We start from the raw sequence: 24,613 nt of genomic DNA on the forward strand, positions 1-24,613 counted from the left end.
AAACCTATAAGTAGAATGATAGTTACAATTCCTGAGCGTGGTTTTGCAATAGTATGATATTATTATTTAATTGTTTGTTATATATATTGGTATAGTTTTACACATTCAGCAGATAGTAACTGAAATTTGTGATTGGAGTCAAGAAACCGACATACAAAGCAGGAATGTAAATAGTATATGAATGAAGATTCGCCGAACGATTTAGGTAGTAATGACTACGTATATTTAAGACAAAAACGTAATGAAGTAAGTACTTCTCTTCCTTACATTACCTTTCTTAAATCATAGCTATCTGTCATATGTTTACTGTGTCACAGATTACCGAAATTTTACAATGATTTAAGACGCACAGCTTACTGACCTATAGCAGGAACCACAATCAATTGACACGCTTTTTTAGAAACTACAAGCTATCATAATGACTATTTAACAGATGCAACATTACGTTTTAACTTTATTTGATTTACATCTCCGTTTGTAATTCCGAACCTTAAAAGCAGAGGGGAGTAAGTCATTTTTATTAAATTTTCAGGAGAGAGAGAAAATAGTGACTTACTTCTTTTTGCCTTTAAGTGTCTTCGGACTTATATTCAATTTTATTGTTGCTATTTGATAAAGTATTCATAATACAAGCTTTTTAAGAATAAGGGATATCAGAACACGCGTTTCAAATCTGGCAATAACTCATTTTCAGAAGAAAATGACTTACTCCTCTCTGCCTTTAAGATCCGGAATTGTCATTATCACACCACCTTCTGTACTGTAAATTAGCCACAGGCTTTTGAGTTATTAGAATTACAATGAAGACAACGGAAAATTTACTTACTGAAAATTCACTTTGTTACTATTGGTCGGTCGTTCATAGGTCCAAAAGGCTACAGATCCGTCTGTACTCGTGGAAACAAGATAACCATTATTTCCTCTGTACGCAGGACAAAAATGTACTGCAGTTATCATCCCGGTATGACCAGTTAACACTGCCACCTGTGAAAACATATAATTAGTTTCAATAAAAATTAAACATCTTAACACTGTAGCCCAAGAGTATTTTTGACGTGGAATTTAAAAATGAAATGACATCTTTCAGTTCGTTCCACGATTATGCCTGTGTGGCTACGGGGGACGGATGATTAAGGCAAGTGAATGATGGAAGAATTGGTGGAATGAGAAAGTGGGAGGAAATGGGTAATAGAATACTCTAGACATCACCCGTTGGTATGGTGAAGGTTTAAGGAACAATATGTTGAACTGGTAACATTGCTTATTCTCTTATTCTGCTAATTTCATTTAACATAAGGCGCCTTACCGATGTGGAGATCAAATCCATTTTCGATTGTAAAACACCTATTTACAACAATTTTCCTCTTTCTCTTCTTAAATATCTTTACTCATAATTGAGTTGGCTTATGGCCCCAAGCTTTTGACAGACCCGGTATATATACATAGGGCGTTTCAGTTAAAACATCCAGTACTTATGACACGAAGCTGAAGCTGAAGAAACAAAATTTAATGAAATAGGTTCAACTGATTTGTTATTGCATTAAATTTTGAGGAAACAAATATATAGTGTAAACCCTAATCTCATTTCTCGGTAAAATTATGCAGTCGTAAACACGAAACTATGATTATGCAAGTGCAAAAATTGTTAAGATAAAATATTATAAATCAACTAACCATCTTAATTTAAACTTCTGAATCTGAACTTCGGATCTGTCAAGATAGGTTATATATATATATATATATATATATATATATATATGGAACGAATAAAGTTGGTAAAAGTTTCTTTTATTCCTTCCCTCAATTAGCCTTCTTTACTTTTTTAAAACTCTCTTTTGCATTTCCCATGACTAAAAAGAGCCAACGATTCAGCTCGGTAGCAAAGTGTGAAGTAATGCTTTAAAGATTTTTTTTTATTTGGTCTAGGAATTAATTCGTGCGGTTGGTACGCACACATTGAAGCTGTAGTACAAACACAAAATACATAAATACCTTAAGAAAAATATTGTCTATCGCTAGCCACCACTTTCGCCCATCTGTCAGGCAATGTACGGATTCCGTGGCGAAAGAAGTCCTCATCCTTGGAAGCGATCCAGTCAGAGACCCATGTTTCGATATCTTCTGAAGAAGTAAACCGCTGTCCAATCAAATCGTTGTTCATGCAATCGAACAAGTAGTAGTCCGAAGGAGCAACGTCTGGTGAATACGGCGGGTGGGGTAAAACTTCCCATCCGACATTTTCTAAATAGGTTTTGACCGGTTTTGCGACATGTGGGCGAGCGTTATCATGTTGAACAATAAGTTTATCATGTCTGTTCTCCCATTCTGGTCGTGTTCTGGCCAGAGCTTGCTTCAAACGCATTAATTGTCGTCGATAACGTTCTCCATTCATAGTTTCACCCGGTTGCAGCAGCTCATAGTACACCACACCTTTCATATCCCACCATATGCACAGCATAACCTTTGCACAGTGAATATCTCGTTTTGGTTGTGATGGACCTGGTTCATCTGGTTTCACCCAGGCCTTTTTTCGTTTAGGGTTCTCGTAATGGATCCACTTCTCATCACCCGTAATAATTCGATGCAGAAACCCCTTTCTGCTCTGTCGTTGAAGAAGCAATTCGCAAATGGTTTTTCGTCTTTCAACGTCTCTGTCTTTCAATTCATGTGGAACCCAATGTGACATCTTTTGAATCATTCCCATGGCTTTCAAGCGTTTGGAGACTGTTGTTTGATCAACGCCTAATGCTGCTGCAAGTTGTTCCTGCGTTTGACACGAATCTTGCTCGAGCAATGCTGTCAATTCTTCGTCTTGAATTTTTTTTGGCTGTCCAGCTCGCTCTTGGTCTGCCAAGCCGAAATCACCACTTCTAAACCGTGCAAATCACTTCTGACACGTTCGCTCAGCTAGAGCATGGTCACCATACACTTCCACCAAAATACGATGACTTTCAGTCGCACTTTTCTGCATGTTAAAGTAATGCAGCAGGACACCCCGCAAAAACACTTTATCAGGCACAAATTGCGCCATGTTCACTTAACTACAAACGGGTGTTATTGACGCTTTAATCCACTGCCCTATACTACGAACGATACGCGATGACAGGGGTTTGCAACACATGTGTGGATACACGGAACTGTGGGACGCTCCGTTCGTTGCGCCATCTCTTGTCCACCCGCACGAATTAATTCCTAGACCAAATAAGTAACAATCTCTTAACAGTACACAGACCTTCAAGAAAGTCTGCAAAGACAGGAAAAATATGCTTAATTCGATGCTGCGGGTTTAAGAATAAAGATAACTATCTTCTGAAAGAAAGATGGATGCTCAATTTTATTCGGACATGCGTGTACCACTATGCCTAATTATACTTAAGTCAAAGGATTTACTTACAGGAGCAGTCGTCTGCAGACACCAGACTCGAATTATTTTATCACAGCTTCCTGCTGCTAAAAGCGTATTTTCAAAATTTACAGCGATGTCGGTTATTTCCGCTGAAGCCCCGCGTAAGGTAGCAAGTAACCGTCCATCTTCCGTACTCCATATCTTGACTAGTAAGTCATCAGCACCCTTTGGAAACAAAAATAAAATAGAATATAACGTAAATAACAGACGGAAAGATCAAAAGCTTTTAAATTTAGATATTTATAATGAAGATAACTTATCACCTTACTGACAAGGGACATCACCCAATTGTCCGGCTCCGATTTCAATGAAATTTTTATTGCTGATACAGGACATGCATTCATTACTTGTGATGACAGAAATTTTTGCCATGGTGCATGTTTTCTATTTTTTTAATAATTTTTAAAGGTTGTGATGTTGTTAATAGAGATTAAAGCAGAAGTCCCTTACTACCCTTTGTAAACGGAGTGTTAATGAAGGAACGATCATGTAGATACGTATAGGGCATAAGGGGAAGTCGTATGGTACGTATGACCTTGACGGCAGCCATCTTGAAATCCGCCTTCTTGAATTAAGGTCAAGTTTTTTTTAAATGGGAATAGCGTAATCTGATACATAATTTCGGGCTAGAATTTAATCAGGAAGACAATGGTGAAGTTAGTTTTCAGATGCGCCCATTTGGGGAAAAATTACAGGCATATTAATTGTTTATACTTACTATGTGCGTAAGTCCCTTACCTCCGCTTCTAACCCGCATATTAATGATAATAAGTGGATAAAGGTTTCGGTAATACATATTATGGCTAGAGGGAAGTGATACGATAAGGGTATCATTGACGGCAGCCATCTTGAAATCCGCCATTTTGAATTAAAGTGAAGTTTTGAAAAATGAAAACCATAGCATGTGGCACCTAACTTTAATAGTAAATTTTCCGCAAAAGCCAATGGTATGATTATTTTTGTTCTATAGTTAACTAGTATGAATTTATGACTCTTCTAATGTGCACGAAACGTCCATTATTCGATCCTTCAAATTGCCAATATTCATAATTTTCACCGCATGTTTCAAGATTCCAACTGGCACTTTGCAATTGTTCCCATGGCTCATGTTTTCTCAATTTATTACATTTTCTTAAGAGTTGCGATTTGTCAGTTCATGAATAATGTTGGGATAAGCAATCAGCAATTTTTCTGAATTTTGAAGACTTGCCATGTAATTATTAATTTCCTAGGCAGTGTAATCATTTATTTTAACCCAGAGCACATGAGGAACCTATGGACCTATGTGACGTAAAGAAATACAAATAATATTATAACAAATTGGTGTTACACGAACTCAAAATTATCATGAAATGTAGCCTACATGTTGCGCAAACGATAAACAGTATTTTTTTTTAAATAAAAACAACTTTACAACTTTAAAGGAACAGCAGCAATGATAGAAAATATCAGAGACATAATATGACTGTTCCCAACACACTGTTTGTACCATGAACAAAATATGAAAACAGGTAACTTGTTTATAAAGACGTGTAACTTAATCGAGTTCCCGATCAATACTGATTATAAATCTTACAAACATGAACCATCGACAACAATCGCTAGAAAACGAATGACTTTTTTGTATGACTAGCTAAAATATTGCCATAGAAAATAAATAAATATACAATAAACAAATAAATATAAAACAAAACAAAAGACCATTGATTTACACAAGAATCATATTTCGTTTTCTTTTTTGAAGTGAATTTTCATTTGATTTCTCGTCTTATCTACTATCCAGTACAAGCTACGTCTTCGGTATTACCTGAATGTAAAGTTGGACTTCTTTCGTTGTCTGATGATTCATGTTAGTAAAGGAGTTTTTGAAGGGCAGGTATAGGAAATAAATAATTACATTGTCTAGGAAATTAATAATTACATGGCAAGTCTTCAAAATTCAGAAAGATTGCTGATTGCTTATCCCAACACTATTCATGAACTGACAAATCGCAACTCTTAAAAAATGTAATAAATTGAGAAAACATGAGCCATGGGAACAATTGCAAAGTGCCAGTTGGAATCTTAAAACATGCGGTGAAAATTATGAGTATTGGCAATTTGAAGGATTGAATAATGGACGTTTCGTGCACATTAGAAGAGTCATAAATTCATACTAGTTAACTATAGAACAAAAATAATCATACCATTGGCTTTTGCGGAAAATTTACTATTAAAGTTAGGTGCCACATGCTATGGTTTTCATTTTTCAAAACTTCACTTTAATTCAAAATGGCGGGTTTCAGGATGGCTGCCGTCAATGATACCCTTATTGTAGCACTTCCCTCTAGCCATAATATGTATTACCGAAACCTTTATCCACTTATTATCATTAATACGCGGGTTAGAAGCGGAGGTAAGGGACTTACGCACATAGTAAGTATAAACAATTAATATGCCTGTAATTTTTCCCCAAATGGGCGCATCTGAAAACTAACTTCACCATTGTCTTCCTGATTAAATTCTAGCCCGAAATTATGTATCATATTACTCTATTCCTATTTAAAAATCTTGGCCTTAATTCAAAATGGCGGATTTCAAGATGGCTCCCGTCAAGGTCATACGTACCATACGACTTCCCCTTATGCCCTATACGTATCTACATGATCGTTCCTTCATTAACACTTCGTTTACAAAGGGTAGTAAGGAACTTCTGCAGTAATCTCTATTAACCACATCACAACCTTTAAAAATTATTAAAAAATAGAAAACATGCACCATGGCAAAAATTTCTGTCATCACAAGTAACGAATACATGTTCTCTATCAGCAATAAAAATTTCATTGAAATCGGAGCCGGACAATTGGGTGATGTCCCTTGTGAGTAATATTGATTATTCCACACTTTTTTATAGTAGCTTCAAAAGGGTGACAACGATATACTGTTAAATAATTCTGTGTGTGGAACAACATACATTTGGGATATTTTGGATATTTTCAAGTTATCCAAGTTTTTTTCAAAGAGTTAATACATACTGGTCCAAAACTTAAGAATAATACGAGAACTTGCATGTAAAACCTGTGAAGAGTGCAGCAATCACAAAAACCGTGGAGAATGGTGCGTACTGCGTATGAAGTGCATAGAACCGGACGTGGCAAATGTAATCCTGGCCTTCTACCGGGATAAATCAAACACTAGTGCTCGGAGCCAAAATACGCGCAATCTGAATAGGTCCGTTGTGGTGAGCGAAGGGTATTGCCGAGTTAAATGTGGCAATAGACAGCACGAATATGGTACAAAGACGACCCCTGGACATGTTTACCAAGGATTACATCATCGGCTACTTGGAACGAAGTGATACAGACAGCAATAGTACGTGCCATCGATGTGCCACAGTTTCGTATCCAGGTTGCGGAAACAGTTTACGTCAAAGAGACGTCATCTACAGACCCAGTGGAGATGGAGATAGTCCATGTGTGTCAACACCACAACAGGACAGATATCTGACCATAACTGCAAGTCAGCTTATAGCCGCCTCAGGGTGATAGTGTTGTCCCAAACTATGAACTAGAGACGTGTTGCCAGTGGTCTGTATGCCCGACGACCAGCAATATGTGTTGTACAGACTACAGAGTACAAAAGGTTCTTTTACGATCCACAATGAAGGTCTGTACTGTTCACGGACGAATCCCAATACAGTTTCCAGAGCAATTTCCATCTCACACGAATCTAGTGTAAGCACGAAACCCAATTTCATCCCGCAATGTGGAAAGGGGTCAGTATGGTGATAATGGCGTACTGGTCTGGGCAAGCATTATGGTGAATGGTGGTACAGATCTTCACATCTTCGATGCTAGATCCATCACAGCCCAGAGGTATAGGAGTGGCTTTCCAAGAATGTAGTCACTCCGCAATTTCTGCTCATGGATGGCTATCTCCACTGAGCCAACCTAGCAAATGACATATCTAGCGACAGAAGACATTAAGGCATCATTGGGAAGTGCAATGTTCCGACTTAAACCCGATTCTACATGCTTGAGATGCAACAGGGAGACGTGTTCAAGCGCGCCACCTGCTCCCACAATCACACTAGCTACTCTGCACTGCTTTTTATCCCCAGGAGTTCCTTAACAACCTGATCTTCAGCACGTAGCGTCGATGCAAGACACGTGTGGCTGTTCGGGGAGATTATACCCCGTAATTAAGCAGTTTTCGGTGCTGCAAGTGTCTATAAGCTTTTAATAGTATGTGCTTTTGATCCGTTTTCTTAAGTTTGTATTGTGTAACCCTTACTACTATGGTTTCTTGCAAATGTAGCCTGTTCCGTGGGTGTATGTGTGGTATGTTGAATGGTTGCTCCCTTTGGTGCGATTTCTTTACCTTCTTCGTTCCCTATGCCCTCCAGCAGACATTATGCTTTAGTTTTAGACACCAGTAAAGTTAAACGGAGTATGGTCTAAACAACTTTTAAGTAATAAATCAAGGATGTAAATGAATTTTAGTATCGATCAGGATCTGAAAAACAGAGCCGATGAGGACTGCACGAAAGCAAGCCAAAATTATAGTCTCCAATCCTTAATAATACGTACTAAGGTCAAAAGTTGCAGTCTTTATTATTGAAGCATACATTACACTCATAATTTTTAGTTGAATTTCTGGAAACTTTTCTTTAAATATCTAGAAGTAACTTGTCCTAACCTGTCTAAAACGACCGGCCGGACTTAATTTCTTTTTTCTAATTAAACGGGAATAAGAGTAGGAAAACTAAGTAGTAGTAGGCTTACCTTAAGAGCTTTCCGGACAAGAAAGAAAGAAAAAAAAAGTGGATAGAGTTTCGGGGAGAAATCCTGATCGACCCTTATGAGAACAAGGGAAAGCATGCTTGTGTTCAAAAACCCCCTTCCCCCCAGAAGGTTGAAATATAGAGACAAGTGTACTCAAAGGAAAGAAAAGGTACCAGATACGAAGACAGTTTTAGTTTTTACAGTGTATTAAAATGTACCCTAAAGCATCTGTTAGTAATTATAAAGTATATTTACCGTAATGACGTATCTCCCTGTGCGGTCGAACAGCAGACAGTACACTGCTGATAGATGACCTAACGTTCTACAATACAACTGGAGTCTACTGTAGAACTTGGGATTGACTATGTGACGTCTGTTAAACGTTCCCGTAAATTCTCTACCCTGTAGAACTTTAACTGTAAAGAGAAACAATTCAACTCATGACAACAATATAGGCACTTCAAAAGCATGTATCAAAAAGAATCTAAAATTTGATTGTTTAAAAAATTTAAAACATTAAATCATTGATAAAACTTTCACCTCAGCTGTAGCAAAAATTATACTTAAGGTCTCCTACAACGACACAGTATTTGATGGTCAATTTATTCAATATTACTTAATGTGAATTTTTTTTAAATTCAGTTTTTGAACATGTCTGTACACTCTTGTTCAAAATAATATGGCTACCCAAAGGACATATTTGTGACTCCGCGTAGCGCAGTCAATAATGCTCTCACTTTTGGTGCGAATGACCCAAGGTTCGATTCCCGGTGGGGACACTGTCAAGTAAAAGCTTTCTCAAGTCAGCCATTCTGAGGGAGGTTTTCCTCATTCACACCAAGCAAATGCCGGGATGATACCTAATACAGTGGTGCCCACCCCCCTTATGTCCATCACGCCCCCCCCCAACTGTCTATCCGTAGGTGTTCTTCCATGAAAAAAATCTTCTTTTCGATTAATTTTACCCCCCCCCCCATCAAACATATTTATATAATTTTTAACCCCCCCAAATATTTCAATGACGCAGTTTGCGTCATAGCCCCCCCTTGTGGGCACCCCTGCCTAATATAAGGTGTTAGGTCGCTTTCTTCCTTCCTCTCGAACTCTCTGGGTAGTATGATCGCTGAGGGATATCATTCCTTTGTACGTAACGGGCTAACATGGCCATAGATATGAAAGCCCAAAAAATCTAATTCCTAATCCTAAAGGACATATTCAACAACCGTACAAAAGATTTTTTTTTTTTGACTCCAAAAATACATCAATCAAAAAAAATTCACATGTTGAAACTCACGCAGGTAGCTGAAGCAGGGAACACATACGGCATGCAATTACACACAAATTTACATATTTCTTATAAAAAAATAGTAATTTCTTCCAATAATATAATTTCAATCGCAAGTCCGCCGTTCCCCTCAGCATATCCAGATAAAGTTATTGATGAGACTATATTCTCACATGATCATGACATTTATGCCCACTTCCCATTATTTCAAGCAAAACTTCATTGATAATTACAAATATTATGTACATGTCAATTTTGTACTATGAACTGTTTCGTTGCTCATTTCCTGTGCACAGCAAATTTGTTAGTTCATTTGCCCAAATGCTCGTATTGTTGTATTGTATTGCTCGTTTTAATCTGTAATATGTACGACTTACGTACGATCAACTAAAATACTTAACTAAAACAAGCTAACTACATACAAATACAACGAAGCTGTTAACCCATTTAACTTTTGAGAAATTCATATCCTAAGGAAAATTCTCCGATTTGCGATTACAATTACAGCATAAGAGAAACTTGTTTGTAAGATCATGTAATACGGATTAATTATAAAACTCAGACTTATTTAATTCTACCATGGATAAAAATATATGGAATACAGGTGGAAAGGTTCTTTTTAATATATCTGTACACATGCTCTTGTATATGGATAGCCAATTCCGGAATTTTTACTTTTCGGAATCCGGAAAGTGAAATTTCCAATTCCGGAAAATTTTGGCCATCCTTCCTCTTGTACAATCTACAGTAACATTGGTATCATATAAACAATTATTAAAGACTTCAGCTACATACCGTTGACAAGTAGATGAGAAGTACTGACTGCACAGCTTTCTTTACATAACTGTTAATGGAGATTTCTATAACTTTCTGGAAAAGGATATGTTTCAATGCTGCTCCACATAATTTTAAGATGCAGTATGTTAATAAAACAAGATTCCAAAATCGTAAAAATCTGCTTAGTGGTAACCGTGCGCGTCTTCGGTGCGTGAGGCCTCAGATTCTTCTACGAGGGGGTAAACATTTTCATTGTTGACCCAGCATCATGAGACAATTGGAGTTCGGGAGGTACTTCAATTAAGAAGTATCGAACTCTGGTCTAGAAAAATAGTAATAACGGAGAAGGGATTAGTGATGTAGCAACCTCTACCCCTATTATTAACGGCTGTTCAGCTTAAGAGCTTGGAAACTTCTTGACATGGAGATGCAGTTTTTATTATTATTACTATATTTAAGAACAATAGTTAATTTGAACTGATAAAAGTGTTGCAGCTTCGGCGTGTCTAGTAAAATTCCAAAATGAAATTTCGTGACATTTGCGTGACCTTTTCTTAACCAGTCTATACTTATATTTGTACAGATAAAATCCTAACCCAAAAGCTAAATTTCTTGACTTTGATGATAGTTTTCTGATTTTATGACTTTTTCAGGACTTTCGCGATCGAAAGACACCCTGTGTTTCGTTATGAGCAGCTACTCACATCTACGGTTTGTTGCCGTACAACGTCACGAGATGCCACCACAGTCTTCCCTACTTATTTTTTTTATTTATTTATTTTTGTTAGAAACAGTGGAAAATCAATTCGTGTTAAAAAATATAGTGACAAAATGATTATGGAATAATTTCGAAATCTGATTTATATCAAATCACTGTGAGCCCTGTCATCAAGAAATCTCGTAAGAATCTTTTTTATATAAATAACCAGTTTACCACGAGGTCTTTTTCAATTTTTAGTGCACGAAGTTCTCATAAAGCGATTTTGTCTTCATGCAAGTGACAATCTGGTAAAAAACGCCACAGAATATGTGGCTGAATCCGTTTAGGAAAATTCTTAAAGACACAGTTAATAAGGTAAGTGTTACAAATATCTTCTTTAAAATTACTACAATTATCAAGTGTTACGCTTATCTTATTCAAAACTGGAACAATTAACAAAGTAAATGCTACCCTTATGTTCTTTAATATTACTCTTAAAAATGTGTCAATTACTGACTAAACTACCTGTATTATGTTGGGTAACATCCTTAGGATCCAAAGGAGGTACCCCATGACTTCTGGCAGCATAATGAACTATGCCTTTTCTTCTTTTGAGATCTGGAAAATCCAAATTTCAAACATTATATTAATAGCTTTCACAAAAGTCTCAAATACAAGCTTTTAACATTTAAATCACTCTAACCAAAATTCAGCACAACTATTATACAAATGTATCACTGAAACCTTATGTATCTTATATTGTTTAAAGTATAAAGATACATTATTTGAACAAGTATTAGTTTCGACTACTTTATAGCTTAATTCTGTTGATTGAAAACATCCAAGCATTAGCAGGGTTTCGAATTGTGAAGTTCAGTAATAAAGAAGATTTTTTGCATTATGTAATTTGAAATGAAATGAAATTTTTGTTTAACCTTTATACACCGGGCAGGGATTTGAACGAAACCGTCGACTCTCACGTCGGGGGTCCTGGTGACCTTCCTAATTATACAGTGTAAAGATTGATACCTCGTTGGAAAGCTTATAGAATATCGAGTTAACACTTGAGCAATTCCCACCCTACTCATAAAAGAAACAAAATATTCTAAAAACAAGAAAAAATAGGGGGATCTGGCAACTCTTACAGTCACTCTACGCTGACAAAATAAAGCTAACGTGAAGGCAATACATTTGTGACAATAATATTTAAAAAGTGTAGCCACTGCTGCAATAGAAAGCGAGATAAAAATTGTTCCTTCCTATTCCTATTAAATGTCTGTTATATCATTTTCGAAGGGCTGTTGCAAACCGTCGCTGGCAGCTCTGGTGACCCCCCTAATTATCGCAGATTATTACATCGCTGGAAAACTTACGGAACACAGATACCAAAGAGATAACAGGCTTCTAGACCAATTCAGTGAAAAGATATCTTGTCTTATATGGAATTGTTCAGAAAATAAATGTAATTTACGTCAAAAAGCTGGGACTCAAATATTGGCCAACTTTTCCCCTACCCTACTCCCCCATATAGGCAACAAGTACTCTTGCAGGGTATTAGCGTGTAGTGGATTACTTCAATGCTTTACATGCCAATTTTTATTACTGTATTACTGTACCCTCGAGGAGGAGAATGCCCCTCCAAAAAAAACTGATGAAAAAAAAAATGACGCAGCAACCTTGCGTCCTTTAGCGTTTCAAGGCTAATGTCTCATAATTATGCTCCTTACGCTAAAGGAGATGGATGATTATGAATTTTCTTTTGTGTGTGTTCTCGCATTGGGGATTGAACCCAGGACTACGTACACTAAAGTGGTACGTGTTAGCCATTGAACCAGCGAGAAGGGCTTTTGTAATCTGAGACATTGTACAAAATCAAATGTCGAAAAATAGGCTAAGTAATTTTTACGGATTAATTTATTACAGTTGTTTATTTTAGAATTAGAGTGTCAAAGTTGTCCTCAGGTCCCTAAGTTAGAACTTTAGTTACAGTATCTACGTGAGTTTTGTTCACAACTCCCATTTTACTACGGTTTTCCTTACCGAGACTTTTATTCTCAGTGGAATCACTTCAATTAGCCGACTGATTGAAATTATTATTATAAAGTCTAAAGGAAATTTTTGAGAATTCTAAATAAAATTTACATAAAGTTTGAAATTTAGTGACCCATGTGAATACTAACCTTCTTTCGTTCTCAGAAGAGACTGATTCCCTGCTCCGAGAAGGGATTGAATTCCTGAGACGCTTGGCTTTAACTCCTTGTCTAATATGGGGCCAATCCTCTGGCACATTAACAACAGGTGATTGGGAGAAACATGAGGATATTTCTTTTCCTGAAAATACGAACAGTAATATATTATCAGTCTTGTATTCACTTTAGTTTTTTATGTTTAGGCTACTAGTGGGTCTATGGATAAAATTTTTGAGAAATGACAAAGGAAAAAAATGAAATGAAATCTTTGAGTTTTACGTCCCACGGCAATGCCGGTTAGGCTAAAGGAGACGGTGATGATGAGTAATGAATGAAATGGTGGAATGAAGAAAGTAGGAGGAAACGGGAGAACCCCGAGGAAACCCATGCACATGGTGTTTGTCCACCACGAAGTTCACTTGGCGGGGGCTGGGATCGAACCCGGGACCCCAAGAGAAATGACAAAGGCTCACGCTGCTAAATCTATTTATAGTGTTACAGAACTACACGAGATATTGTAAGAGGAGATTCCTCACAAAAATAAGAAAGTTCATATGAACCTGTGGGTAAAAATGTCCAGTTTCAGAGCTAGGGCCGTCCACAAGGTAGAAAAACTACACTAACACGCATTATATCCAACACGAAAAACAGTTGGAGTGTTGGTCCATATCAGCGTTAAGAAAGTCATACAGGCAATCCCAAAATGCGTATTTCAGCAATATGCAATGAATGCTCAAGGGATTCCTTTCAGGATATAATTCCCAAACATGCTGTCAACAGAATTCTCAGATATAGATGGGTCCACAGTAGACAAAAGGTAAGCCTTCACAGCAGTAAACACGCAATACATCGGCGGGAAATCGAAAGTGTTAGCAGAGTGTCTACTAAAATTCCAAAATGAAATTTCGTGACTTTTTTTTAAACCAAACCATAAAATTTCGTAACATTTGGGTACGAACTAGGCCGAATTTTCATACATGCGATAGAAGCATGCTTTGCTAGCGATTTGGCAGCGTCCAAAGCCGACTATAGACAATTTTGGTGGTGAATTTTGATGTTTTATTGAACAAAATTTTCCAGTCTGTAATTATATTAGTACAGATCACAAAAAATCGTGAACCAAAAACTAAATTTCTTGACTTTCATGGCCGTTTTCTGATTTCGTGACCGACAGAAACCCTAGTTAGGGACCGACATTTCGACGGTTCCTCATATTCGGAAAAGCGTGTGCTGCGATGTATTGTTACAAGTTTTTTCTCTTTTACACGCATAAGCGTGAAGCTCCCACGACGAATCAAGCCCTGGTTAACAATTTAGTTAAACGAGGAGAGGACAGAAAGCTATTACCCTCAACCTGCTAAGAAATGTACCGACTTTGTAAAAATCGACACAATGAAAGGTTGATCATCATCATAAGTATTCTGCCATTATTGACGTCATTTGCCGCAACTGAGAAGCTTCCATGCTCCATGGTCTTCCGCTAACCTATTCGTCTTCACGTACAAATTTTCTGTGTTGATATCGTCCATTAATTGTATTGTAGTCTCCTTCGCCCCCTCCCTCTCTTTCCTGCAATCAAACGCTCTACCAGTTTCTCATGATACAGTTTCTTCTTAGTCAATGTTCCAACCAGCTTCTCTTTCTCTTTTCAATAATATCTAAAATTGTTTTCTCCTCCACTATTTCTAATACCCTCTCATTAGTTTTCCGCTCGACCTAAATTCTCTCCAATCTTCTCTACACTCATATTCAAAAGCTTTCAGTCGTTTTTCATCTTTTCATAATGTGCATGTTTCTTCCCCCATATTGTACAATATTCTAAACTAAGCATTTTACGAGTCTTTTTTCACAACTCCTTATTCAATGTCCCGCAAAACAGATATTTCTTCCTCTTAAAAACGTCTTTCGTCATTTTTATCATTACTTTTATTTCACGTTCGCACTTCATATCATTACTAATAATACTATCCAGACATCGAAAACTAGTCACCTGTTCTATTCTTTCCTCTCCTATTTCTATTCTTGACACTGACGGTTTAGTTTCAATCACTATAGCTTTTGTATTTCTAACATTTACTTTCATTCCATATTGGCATCTCATTAATATGTGTGCTAATTTGTGTGTTTATGAATGTTGTTGAATTCAAATAACAGCCGTCAGAAAATTAGGCGACAGCAGTTATGTTACACAAAATCAAACACTGAGCTGAGATTTAGTTTCTCTACTCTCGAGGAAAGTCGGCATAAACGATACAAGAAGAGATGACAGTTGCGTACGGTGAGAAATGTTCGAGATGACAGAGTGAAATGCCGGAAGAAAGAGAGAATTCAAATGTAGTCACACAAGTCTACAGAATGACCAAAGATAAGGTCGTCCATCGGCTATAGACCAAGCGTGGTGGCAGCCAGTGCTTCAATAAAGACGTCTGACAATTTAGCTGCAGACGTGAACACCATAGCATATGGCATTCTGGGTTCCTCGATTGTTGACAACTATTTCAAAAACAGCAATGTCTACAATGTGCATAAAGCATTTTTATTTCTTCTTAAGTATACAATCCCATGATTATGTACCGAGGCTAAGGGGGACATTGATAATGGGACGGATGATACTGGTGGAGTGACGAAAAAGAGAGGAAACGGGAGAACCCTGAGAAAAATTACATATATGGCGCTTGTCTACCACAAAACCCACTTGGCAGCAGTTGAGATTGAACCAAGGTTTTCACACACCAAAGGTGAGTGCGCTACTACTAAGCCACCGCGGCCTCATTTTGAACATATACCACAAAGATAAAAACTCCTTTGTCAACAAATTAATGACCGTAAATGAATGCTGGGTGTATATATTTGACCACAAAACCAAGGAAATAACTAAATCATGGAAACACCTCGTCCACCACCTCCAAAAACGCTGAAGACGAGCACACCATTTATCCAGCAAGGTCAAGTTGCTCGTGCTTTGGGACCATAAAGATGTGATCTTGACTAATTAATTGAGAAAAGAGGCTAGAATTACAGGAACTTGCTACAAAAAGTTACGGTATGCTTTCGTAGTAATGAGATGGGATTGCTCTCGAAAGGAGTATTCCTGCTAGCGGAAATGCATCGAAACACCGAGCAGCAGACACATTCCATGTGTGTGCCAACGTTTGCTCCACCCACCATATTAACCACATGGTGGGTCCGATCCGATAACTTCTTCCTAAATATGGATAAATACTTTGGGAAGGGGGCGGGGATTGTGAATAATTAGAAGGGCATTAATGTGGCGGAAACCTGGTTTGCCTCCAAGACTTTTATGCAGATGGTATTAATGGACTGATGTGAGAACTATAAAGCAAAAAAAAAAAAAAAAAAATTAAATGAAATCTTTGAGCTTCACGTCCCACGGTTATGCCGGTTAGGCTAAAGGAGACGAGAGAACCCCGAAGAAACTCGCGCACACAATATACGTCCACCACAAAGTTCGCTTCGCTCGAACTAGGATCGAACCAGGTATCCCATGCACCAGAGGTGAACACCCTACCACTGAGCCACCGCGGCTGCTAAAAAGTATAAAGCAATACGGGATGAATATGTAGAGGACGCGTTCGTGGACAAAATTGCAGATCCTTACCTCATCTGTATCGTGTTGATAGTAAAAACTTTCGGGCCTCCCCTTCTACAACAAAATTTATTTTTACAGAGCAGAGTTTACTGAAGAAATCCACCAAAAGAGCACTAAAAAATCCCTCCATTACTTAATAAATAAATGGCCTAAAAATCACTCCAGTGGCTTTATTTGACCTATTCCAACTTCGAACGGAACTTTATTTAGTACAGTTAAACAAAGTTATACTGAACTCAATTTCACAATAACTCCACCTCATTTGTGTCTAACAATGAAAATGAAGAGTTCTTATTGAGTTAATGATTCTACTGCAGTCGACACTGTAGATTTCGGAGTCTCTCATAAAACTACTGTAATATTCATAATGAGTTAAGGTTTCCATTTTTGTATAATATGCCCTTCATAAAATTACAGTAAAATACCTTAGTGTATACTTGAGTTTTATTATATATGGCAATAATTTCGATGTCTTGGTAATCCTCAGACATCTTCATTCAGATCAACAGTCAGAAGCTTCAGCAAGAGATCGAAATTGTTGTCATTTAATAAAACTCAAATACGCTAAGGTATGTTACTGCAATCTTCTTATTAAATTATAATATTCATTTAAAATTTTGAAAATACTGTTTCTATAGCATAAGCCGATAGTGGTGGCAATTTTTTTTTTATTTAGAAAACGAGTTTTTTTTACTCAATGTTCTATTATATTCTGTATCTATAGGAAAGTTCGGTTACCATTGACTAGACATGGATCTATTTATACGGATTTACTTATTCTTTTTTTTAATGTAATTTTTGAAAAATCCCTATTATTACTATTATTATTTCGAAATTAATTTCATGGATTCACAAATTCGATTTAAAATTTGAAAGTGAAGCTTTCTTTTTCCTATCGACATACGATCTTTATTGTATATGATAAATGGCGAAAGTAGATTTTATGTCACATCAAAATTCTCTACAGGTACGAATTTAATGATATACAAAGAGTAAAAGAATGCCCGACTGGACCAGCAATTCGAAGGCCGGCCTCCAGCTTACCGTACGATAACTGGGCCACAATTCAACCATCAGAGATGAAATGAAATCTTTTGAGTTTTACATCCCACAGTTATGCCGACTAAGCTAAAGGAGACAGTGATGATGAGAAATGAATAAATGAATGAAGTGGGAGAGCCCCGAGGAAACCCACACACACTGTGTTTGTCCACCACAAAGCTCACCTGGCGCGAACTGGGATCGAAGAGACCCCATGCACCAGAGCTGAACGCTCTACCACTGAGCCACCGCGGCCCCCATCAGAGATGTTCATTAATGTAGACCAGCGTTTCCCAACCTTTTTCAACTAGCGGCACACTACGGGTGTAACTTGAATACTCGCGGCACACTCATAGATATTATTATTATTTGCAAATATGAAATGCCATGGTAATTTTTTCCTGTGATTACTGATCTCCTCACAGAGATAAAAGCTCGATCACTGGTTTTCCCCCCATGCTAATTCATTATGCTTATTTTTTATTCTAATTTTAAAATAGAAAACAACTGCAATGAAATATAGGACGCAGATTTTTAAAAATACGCTTTCTTATTCGAAAACTGTATCCAACCTTTCACTAAGAACGAAGATCACTAAATAACGAACGAAAAAAGAAATGTCTTGTACTTTTAACTTTGCTGTTTTAACCAAAACCGGAGCATATTATTGCAATCACACAGCTTGCGATGCGTCGAAGTCAAAACACACCTGTTGAACAAAGTGTTGTTCTGTCATTCATGTGCGAATGAGTGTTCTACGAACGTTCACTTGATGCGTGCCGTACAAGTGCTTTCATTTCTCGGTGTTAGTATGACTCAACTGAACCGTAACATAGCAGCTAACCGTGGAAATGTGTATGAGCCGAAATACTGTCTGCTACACAGTAATAGATGTAGAATAATATATTACAATTACAGTAATTTTCTCCACGGTAGATAGGGATGCGCACGAGACAACATTTGTGGTTGTCTCGTTTCGAAAATGTGCTGTAAAAGTGATGTCTCAACTCGAAAAATGTATATTTCTCTATTGGAAGAGCCGTGTCTCGACTCGAATCTTGTCAGGAAAATCCTGTCTCGACTCCTCTCGTGCGCATCCCTAATGCTAGAAATCCATAGTAATGTGACATACAAAAATATACATTTTTTCCTATGTCCTGCAATTTGGTTGCTATAGAATTAATAATTTTGTTTCGATTTCCTCGCGGCACACCGGTTGGGAAACGCTGATGTAGAAACTAGGTTATCCACGCACAACACGAGTTGTGATGCAGTCCATGAAGTCTAAGTGGCTGAGGATTGATCAAGAATGACAGAATATATGGCTGTTCTGAGAGCGAACTGGGTAGCGTCATGTTTAATGCTCATTGGCACATTACACCGGGGATCCGGGTTCAAATCATGGGCCAGTTAGGAATTTTTCACTCTTTGTAAATGTTTACTTATATTTTTTGTAGTTCGTGTGCATTTGAGTCAGTGCGATCCTTCTAATTAAAATTACAAATATTATTCATTTGATATTTGTCCTGTCAAATGAAACCATCGCAAACAGTTCTAGGTCTGGATAGCACTAAAAGGTGTGATTATTGGAGTAATGGTGTTGATAATGCGTCTTTCACCAATGATATGGTAACAATTAAAGAACAACCTGAAAGAAGTAGCACTCTCCAAGACAAGCCAAGAACGAGCTGATAGCAGATGATTGGTTTAGTTGTTCCATTTGCAGGGTTGGCTGGTTTAAACCAAAAAACGAAAAATATTTGTAAAAGTGTAAGTGTTCGTAAAATCGTTATGAATACGAATACATACTTGTGGGTTATCACGTTTCACTCCCGTAAGTTATTCGTATTATATTCAGATCTACATTCCTCCTTCATTACTCAAAGAGATTATACTACAAAAGAACTTTCGTTTTTTTTTTTTTTTTTGTTTGTTTTTTTTATAAATTTATGAATATTTCTTTTGTGATTTGTTATTATTGTTGCAACTGCTTGCAATCAAAGAAAAATTCTAAATATTGTTTCGTTTTAATAATGTTTACTATTGATAAAAAAAAAACATCGAAATGCAGTACTTTGGGGGGGGGTCACACAAACCCCACGAGAGACATTTATTGAAATCAGAAGTATCTTTGGTATCTATTTATGTATAAATGGGTCAGAGCCAAAGTGGACTAAAATAATTCGTATCTTCATTCACTTTTCTTAGTGATATGCAAATTAAGTCGTTGTATTTCTTTAACTTGGAGTAATAAAAATCGTAGTGAACTTACTTGGACTAAATTAGTTCTTCTGTACTCTGCAGTATTTTGAAATTGTCCATATGTAATTCAGTGTAATGGTTTCACTTGTGCAGCTGTGTTATCTTTTTGTCCTTCTCAAATGACTCTTGACAATTATATTAACAAGTATGTAAAGAGTACAACGTATTTTTATCAGGAGTCCTTCGTGAGTCAGCAGACGTATTGCATTTGTGGCCAATTAGTCCCGGTTTCGAGTTCAAATGGAGGACAGTTTATCTCGAATGTAAGCCGAGAAGCGGTTTGGATTCCGCTTTAAGCGTATGTAGCCTCTTCCAGCATAACCTGGTTGTTGCACAATAACACCAAGACGAAACAAACTTATTTCTATCGATATGTGATATAAATACATAACCAAATTATTTAAACCAAAAAAAAAAAAGTTTTTTTGGTTGTTTTTTAATAAAAACTATGGTTTTTGCCAACCCTGTCCATTTGGCAACTGACCTGTCACTGATAGACTACTTTCAATGATAATTTGTTTCTCCTTAAAATTTTCACTCGAGCTGAAGACTGACATTATGTAATGTGCAATACCTTACTGCGTATGCGGAATTGTCACTATGAAATCTCACGTTAGTCACTCCTAGAATAACACATAAATCAAAGGAATGGCTATAATGTGTTTTCTGAAACGTAGCGGAAGATCGACCTCAGTTCATTCACCAATTCTACTTTTGTACATGGTAATTCCCCGACATACCAGACTGAAACTAATATTTGTTCTGTCATGTTAGTTAGCATATATACATCTATAAAATTTCAAAGTTTCTAAGGTAGATACGCAAGCAGTACTAAGCCAGTGCAGTAACGGTACAAGTTAAAAGTGTTCACAAAACTACACAAGAATAAGGAGTTCAAATATAAACTTATGTTGAGACCGAAATCTACGACAGAGCCATACTATCACCATGAGAGAAGCCAGTCATAAACGTCTTTGTAACAATTTAAGAAGATATTTCTCTGAAAGGGGGCATTCCAATGATGCATCTCGTAATTGTGTTGTTCAAGAAAGAGATAACTGCTGTATAGCCGGACCAATTTTGGGGAATTCACCGCGTGAATGGGAGAATTTATTTTAGTTTGTAACGAAGAGTGAGTCAAAGCCAGGTGAGGGAAAACAGCTGAAGTTAAGGTCTTTGTTGTTGTTTTTGATGTTCTAGGCGCCATTATATTGACGGTGTTAAGGTAAAAAGTCGTAAACCTCATTTCCAACTTTTTTTTAGGAGAGCAAAAAAACAACCTCTAACTTCTATTTACATCCTTGCAAGACATAAGTATAAAAAGTGGTTTATTTGCCTTAATAATACACACAAGCTTACAATATTTTTCTCACCTGTGGCCTGGCCTATAGTGAGCTGAAGAAGATAAAAATCCACATTTTCAATTTTTTGAGGATTACGACCTTTTACCTTAACACCTTCGATATGTGTAAACGTAGGGGACTACTTGGAGGAGAGGTACATTTGTTACGATTTAGTGACGGAAAAGCCAGTGTGCAATAGCGTGTATAAATCAAGGTTGTGTCATACAGTCTTTGAATTTAATATAACCTAGTGAAGTACATCTGGCGCTTTTTCTACTTTTGCTTTGTGACTTCTAGCTCAATCTAACCAAACCTAACGTAATGTAACGTATCCTAATCTAACTTGATTTAGTACACTTTGGTAGTCCCCCCCCCCCATTTTCATGTGGTCCGACGATATAGCACAAAGACCTCAAAATATATCAATCGTAATATATCTCTCGGAATTCTCAAAAACAACGATTCTAAACAATACAGAAAAATGTACACAGAAACAAACTGTAAAGTTATAGTTCCAATATCACAACAACTGAATCAATGCTACTAAGAATTTTTAATAAATTCAGGCAAAACTTATTTTGGTTAAATTTTACAATACAGGCTCTAGCTGTGCAGTAAGACCGCTTTAAAAGGATACAGTAGAGTAAGATAGGGGTAGGAACGAGTTAGCTTAAATTAGGGAAGTTTTGATCCATTTTTATAAAATTAATAGAATGTAATTTCTTGTTTCTGAGTGAGTATATCAGTTGGAGCGGGCATTTATAAAGTTAACCCCCTTATTTTTATCCCCACGCTTTAACGTCGGACATACTTCCTCCTTATTCTAGACACAAACAAATTTCTATATTACTAAGCAGTTTTTAACGAACGTAATATCGAATTATTAATTAATGGTGCAAGTGGTACTGAAGCAACTGTATTATACGGAAAAAAAAAAAACGAACAATTCACGCAAAACAAAGGAGTACTAGCAGCACAGTTACATGCATAGAGAACTCCGAAAATCCATTTTCGACTATTCTATATCCACATTAACATTTATACAAAGAAAACGCATTTAAATTGTGTCATAAGAAAAGAAAATAGTTTCAATATTCGTACTAATATCCAAATAATTATTATACTATTGTTTCCGGCAGAGAGAAACCGTACCTATATAGACAATAACCCACATTTCCCGAACTATTTAATATAGGTAAACATGTTGAAAACGCATTAACGGAAACATTAAACTCTCTTCAGAAATCATAGGAAATAATCGATGCTGTTAATTTCCATTATAAGAGAATATAAAGCAAATAAAGGGTCTGCGACTTCCCATGTTTGATACGATCGAGCCTACAATAGCTACGCAAATACGAATGATGAGTCATATTTCTTTTTAATTCGAACACTAAAAATCAAGGTCAACCGAACCTAATATAATTGAAAATTCTCCCTTTTTCATTACATAAATTGGATTAACCATGCAATTGTCATTAACATGACATTCTCATTGTAGTGATATCCTCGAATTTCTGATGGTAACATATTCAAATTGTTTATTTTATTTCGATTGTAATTTATATCGCTTCCTTGTAAACATTATGCTCCAGTAACGGGATTTCATGACATTCTTGATATGGTTGGGCATTCTTTTAAATGGGCTAAGCCACTTAATAGACCGCAAATACGCGAAAAGATCATGATAAAACGATAATTGCTTATGCATTACATCGCTCAATACAGGAAAAGACACGCCCTCAGTGTAGCGAGTAGCCAATCGCTACGGCACGGGCGACGGCCACCAATGGCTGGCTGGATATAGTGTCGGCTGGATGTTGTGCAACGTCAGACCTGACTGTGTCAGCTTTACTCGTTGGCTGCGCAGGATTTCTTGTGATGTAACTAATGGGAGCTTGCACTAACACTTGCGATCACCGAGAGGTGGGGTATGGTTAGAGCTCTCACGGAATTTTGTCAGTCTCTGCAACTTCCTCACCGATTGCACAGCTGAAATGTAACTCCACTATATGCTAGCATATCACAAAAATGTGATGATACCAAAATTTAAAAATTAACCCACCTGAAATAAAATTCTATCATTACTATTAATAAAATAAAGTTATCAATAATTTTTACTCACCAATTCCTCAAAGGTTTGTTCATGCTCATTTCCTTCCCAATCTAGTCTTTTTGGCAAAATCTGAAATTAAAAATTGAAAATAGGGGTCAGAATGACACTTTTGTCTCCCCTCCTCACCCCCTCCCCAACAGAAAAAAATCTTAGTTGCAACCAATTTGCAATGTTTTGACAGTGCGAAAACCACGTGTTACCCACGCGGGAGATCCAAAATACATCTACTGACTAGGATCATAGAGAAGTGGCAACGAACTCACACTCACCTTTATTTTTTCCAGTTCTCGCCTTAACACCTGCAAAAAAAGAGAAAAATGTGTTAATCTAGGTTTATATTAACTAAACAATATTAAACTCTGTAAGAAATCTACTCACCTCTGCAGCTTGAAGGCATGGACCGGCAGCCAAAAACTTCGCGATCAGGAAATACAACTCTGCAAGGAAAACAAGCTTCGTTAGAAACTATTTACACTCACAATATTAAAGCCTATTTCTACCTTTCTGAAAGACATGTACTTACCTGAGGCTACTGTGCTACGATGCTGAGTCTTGTTTGAGTCCATATTTATTTACAAGAGATCAGTAAACACATACACATATTTACTATTAAATTATAAGATAGTTGCAATACTTTGATTATGCATCATCCCCCTTCCGTTCACACGAAAGCTGGTAAAACACTTTACTGCTGTAACGTGCTACGTCATGCATAAAACGAAGTAGGACCTAAAGTTTTAAGTTACATATCACACTTTTAAATGGCGTATATAAATGTTACACTTCACTAAAACAATGTCCTGAATTATTTAATTAATTTTGTCGCTACATATACTGAGTTGAAGTACTTTTATATAATGGAAAATATCCTAGAACCGCATCACTGTGCGGATGAATACAATCACACAGAACATAAAATGTTTCCAACTAAGAGACGGGAAATAGCCAAAAATATGCTGGGGAAAATTTTCTTAAAATTTCCCGTAACGTGAAATAAAATTCCCTCGTGTGCTGTTTATTTCTTTCACCCGGAATAAATATAATCAAAATCTACAGAACAATAAAATGACAGAGTAACTATTTGTAATCAAGTGTAAAATAAAGTCTGGAAACATTACAAC

At 36.8% G+C, this 24,613-nt stretch overlaps 1 protein-coding gene across 4 annotated transcripts in view; it reads right to left on the reverse strand.

The window, feature by feature from the left end:
- The window catches only part of BRWD3 (bromodomain and WD repeat-containing protein), a 113,386-nt gene extending 89,058 nt beyond the window's left edge, over nt 1-24,328 (reverse strand). For 2 of the 4 annotated variants that reach the window (XM_081731938.1, XM_081731929.1), the window contains exons 1-9: nt 24,016-24,327; nt 23,871-23,929; nt 23,762-23,791; nt 23,502-23,561; nt 13,112-13,262; nt 11,457-11,549; nt 8,425-8,585; nt 3,395-3,571; nt 827-984 (exon numbers count right to left, since the gene is read on the reverse strand). In XM_081731938.1, the coding sequence (XP_081588064.1) occupies nt 827-984; nt 3,395-3,571; nt 8,425-8,585; nt 11,457-11,549; nt 13,112-13,262; nt 23,502-23,561; nt 23,762-23,791; nt 23,871-23,929; nt 24,016-24,058 (932 nt within the window). In that variant the 5' untranslated portion in view covers nt 24,059-24,327. Of the gene's footprint in view, nt 1-826; nt 985-3,394; nt 3,572-8,424; nt 8,586-11,456; nt 11,550-13,111; nt 13,263-23,501; nt 23,562-23,761; nt 23,792-23,870; nt 23,930-24,015 lie in introns of all 4 variants that reach the window. The other 2 variants (XM_081731956.1, XM_081731947.1) reach the window with 2 other exon arrangements.
- Between the last annotated feature and the right edge of the window lie 285 nt (nt 24,329-24,613).

The sequence above is a fragment of the Thermobia domestica genome, chromosome 1 (assembly GCF_964235325.1).
Source record: "Thermobia domestica chromosome 1, izTheDome1.hap1.1, whole genome shotgun sequence".
Classification (NCBI taxonomy): domain Eukaryota; kingdom Metazoa; phylum Arthropoda; class Insecta; order Zygentoma; family Lepismatidae; genus Thermobia; species Thermobia domestica.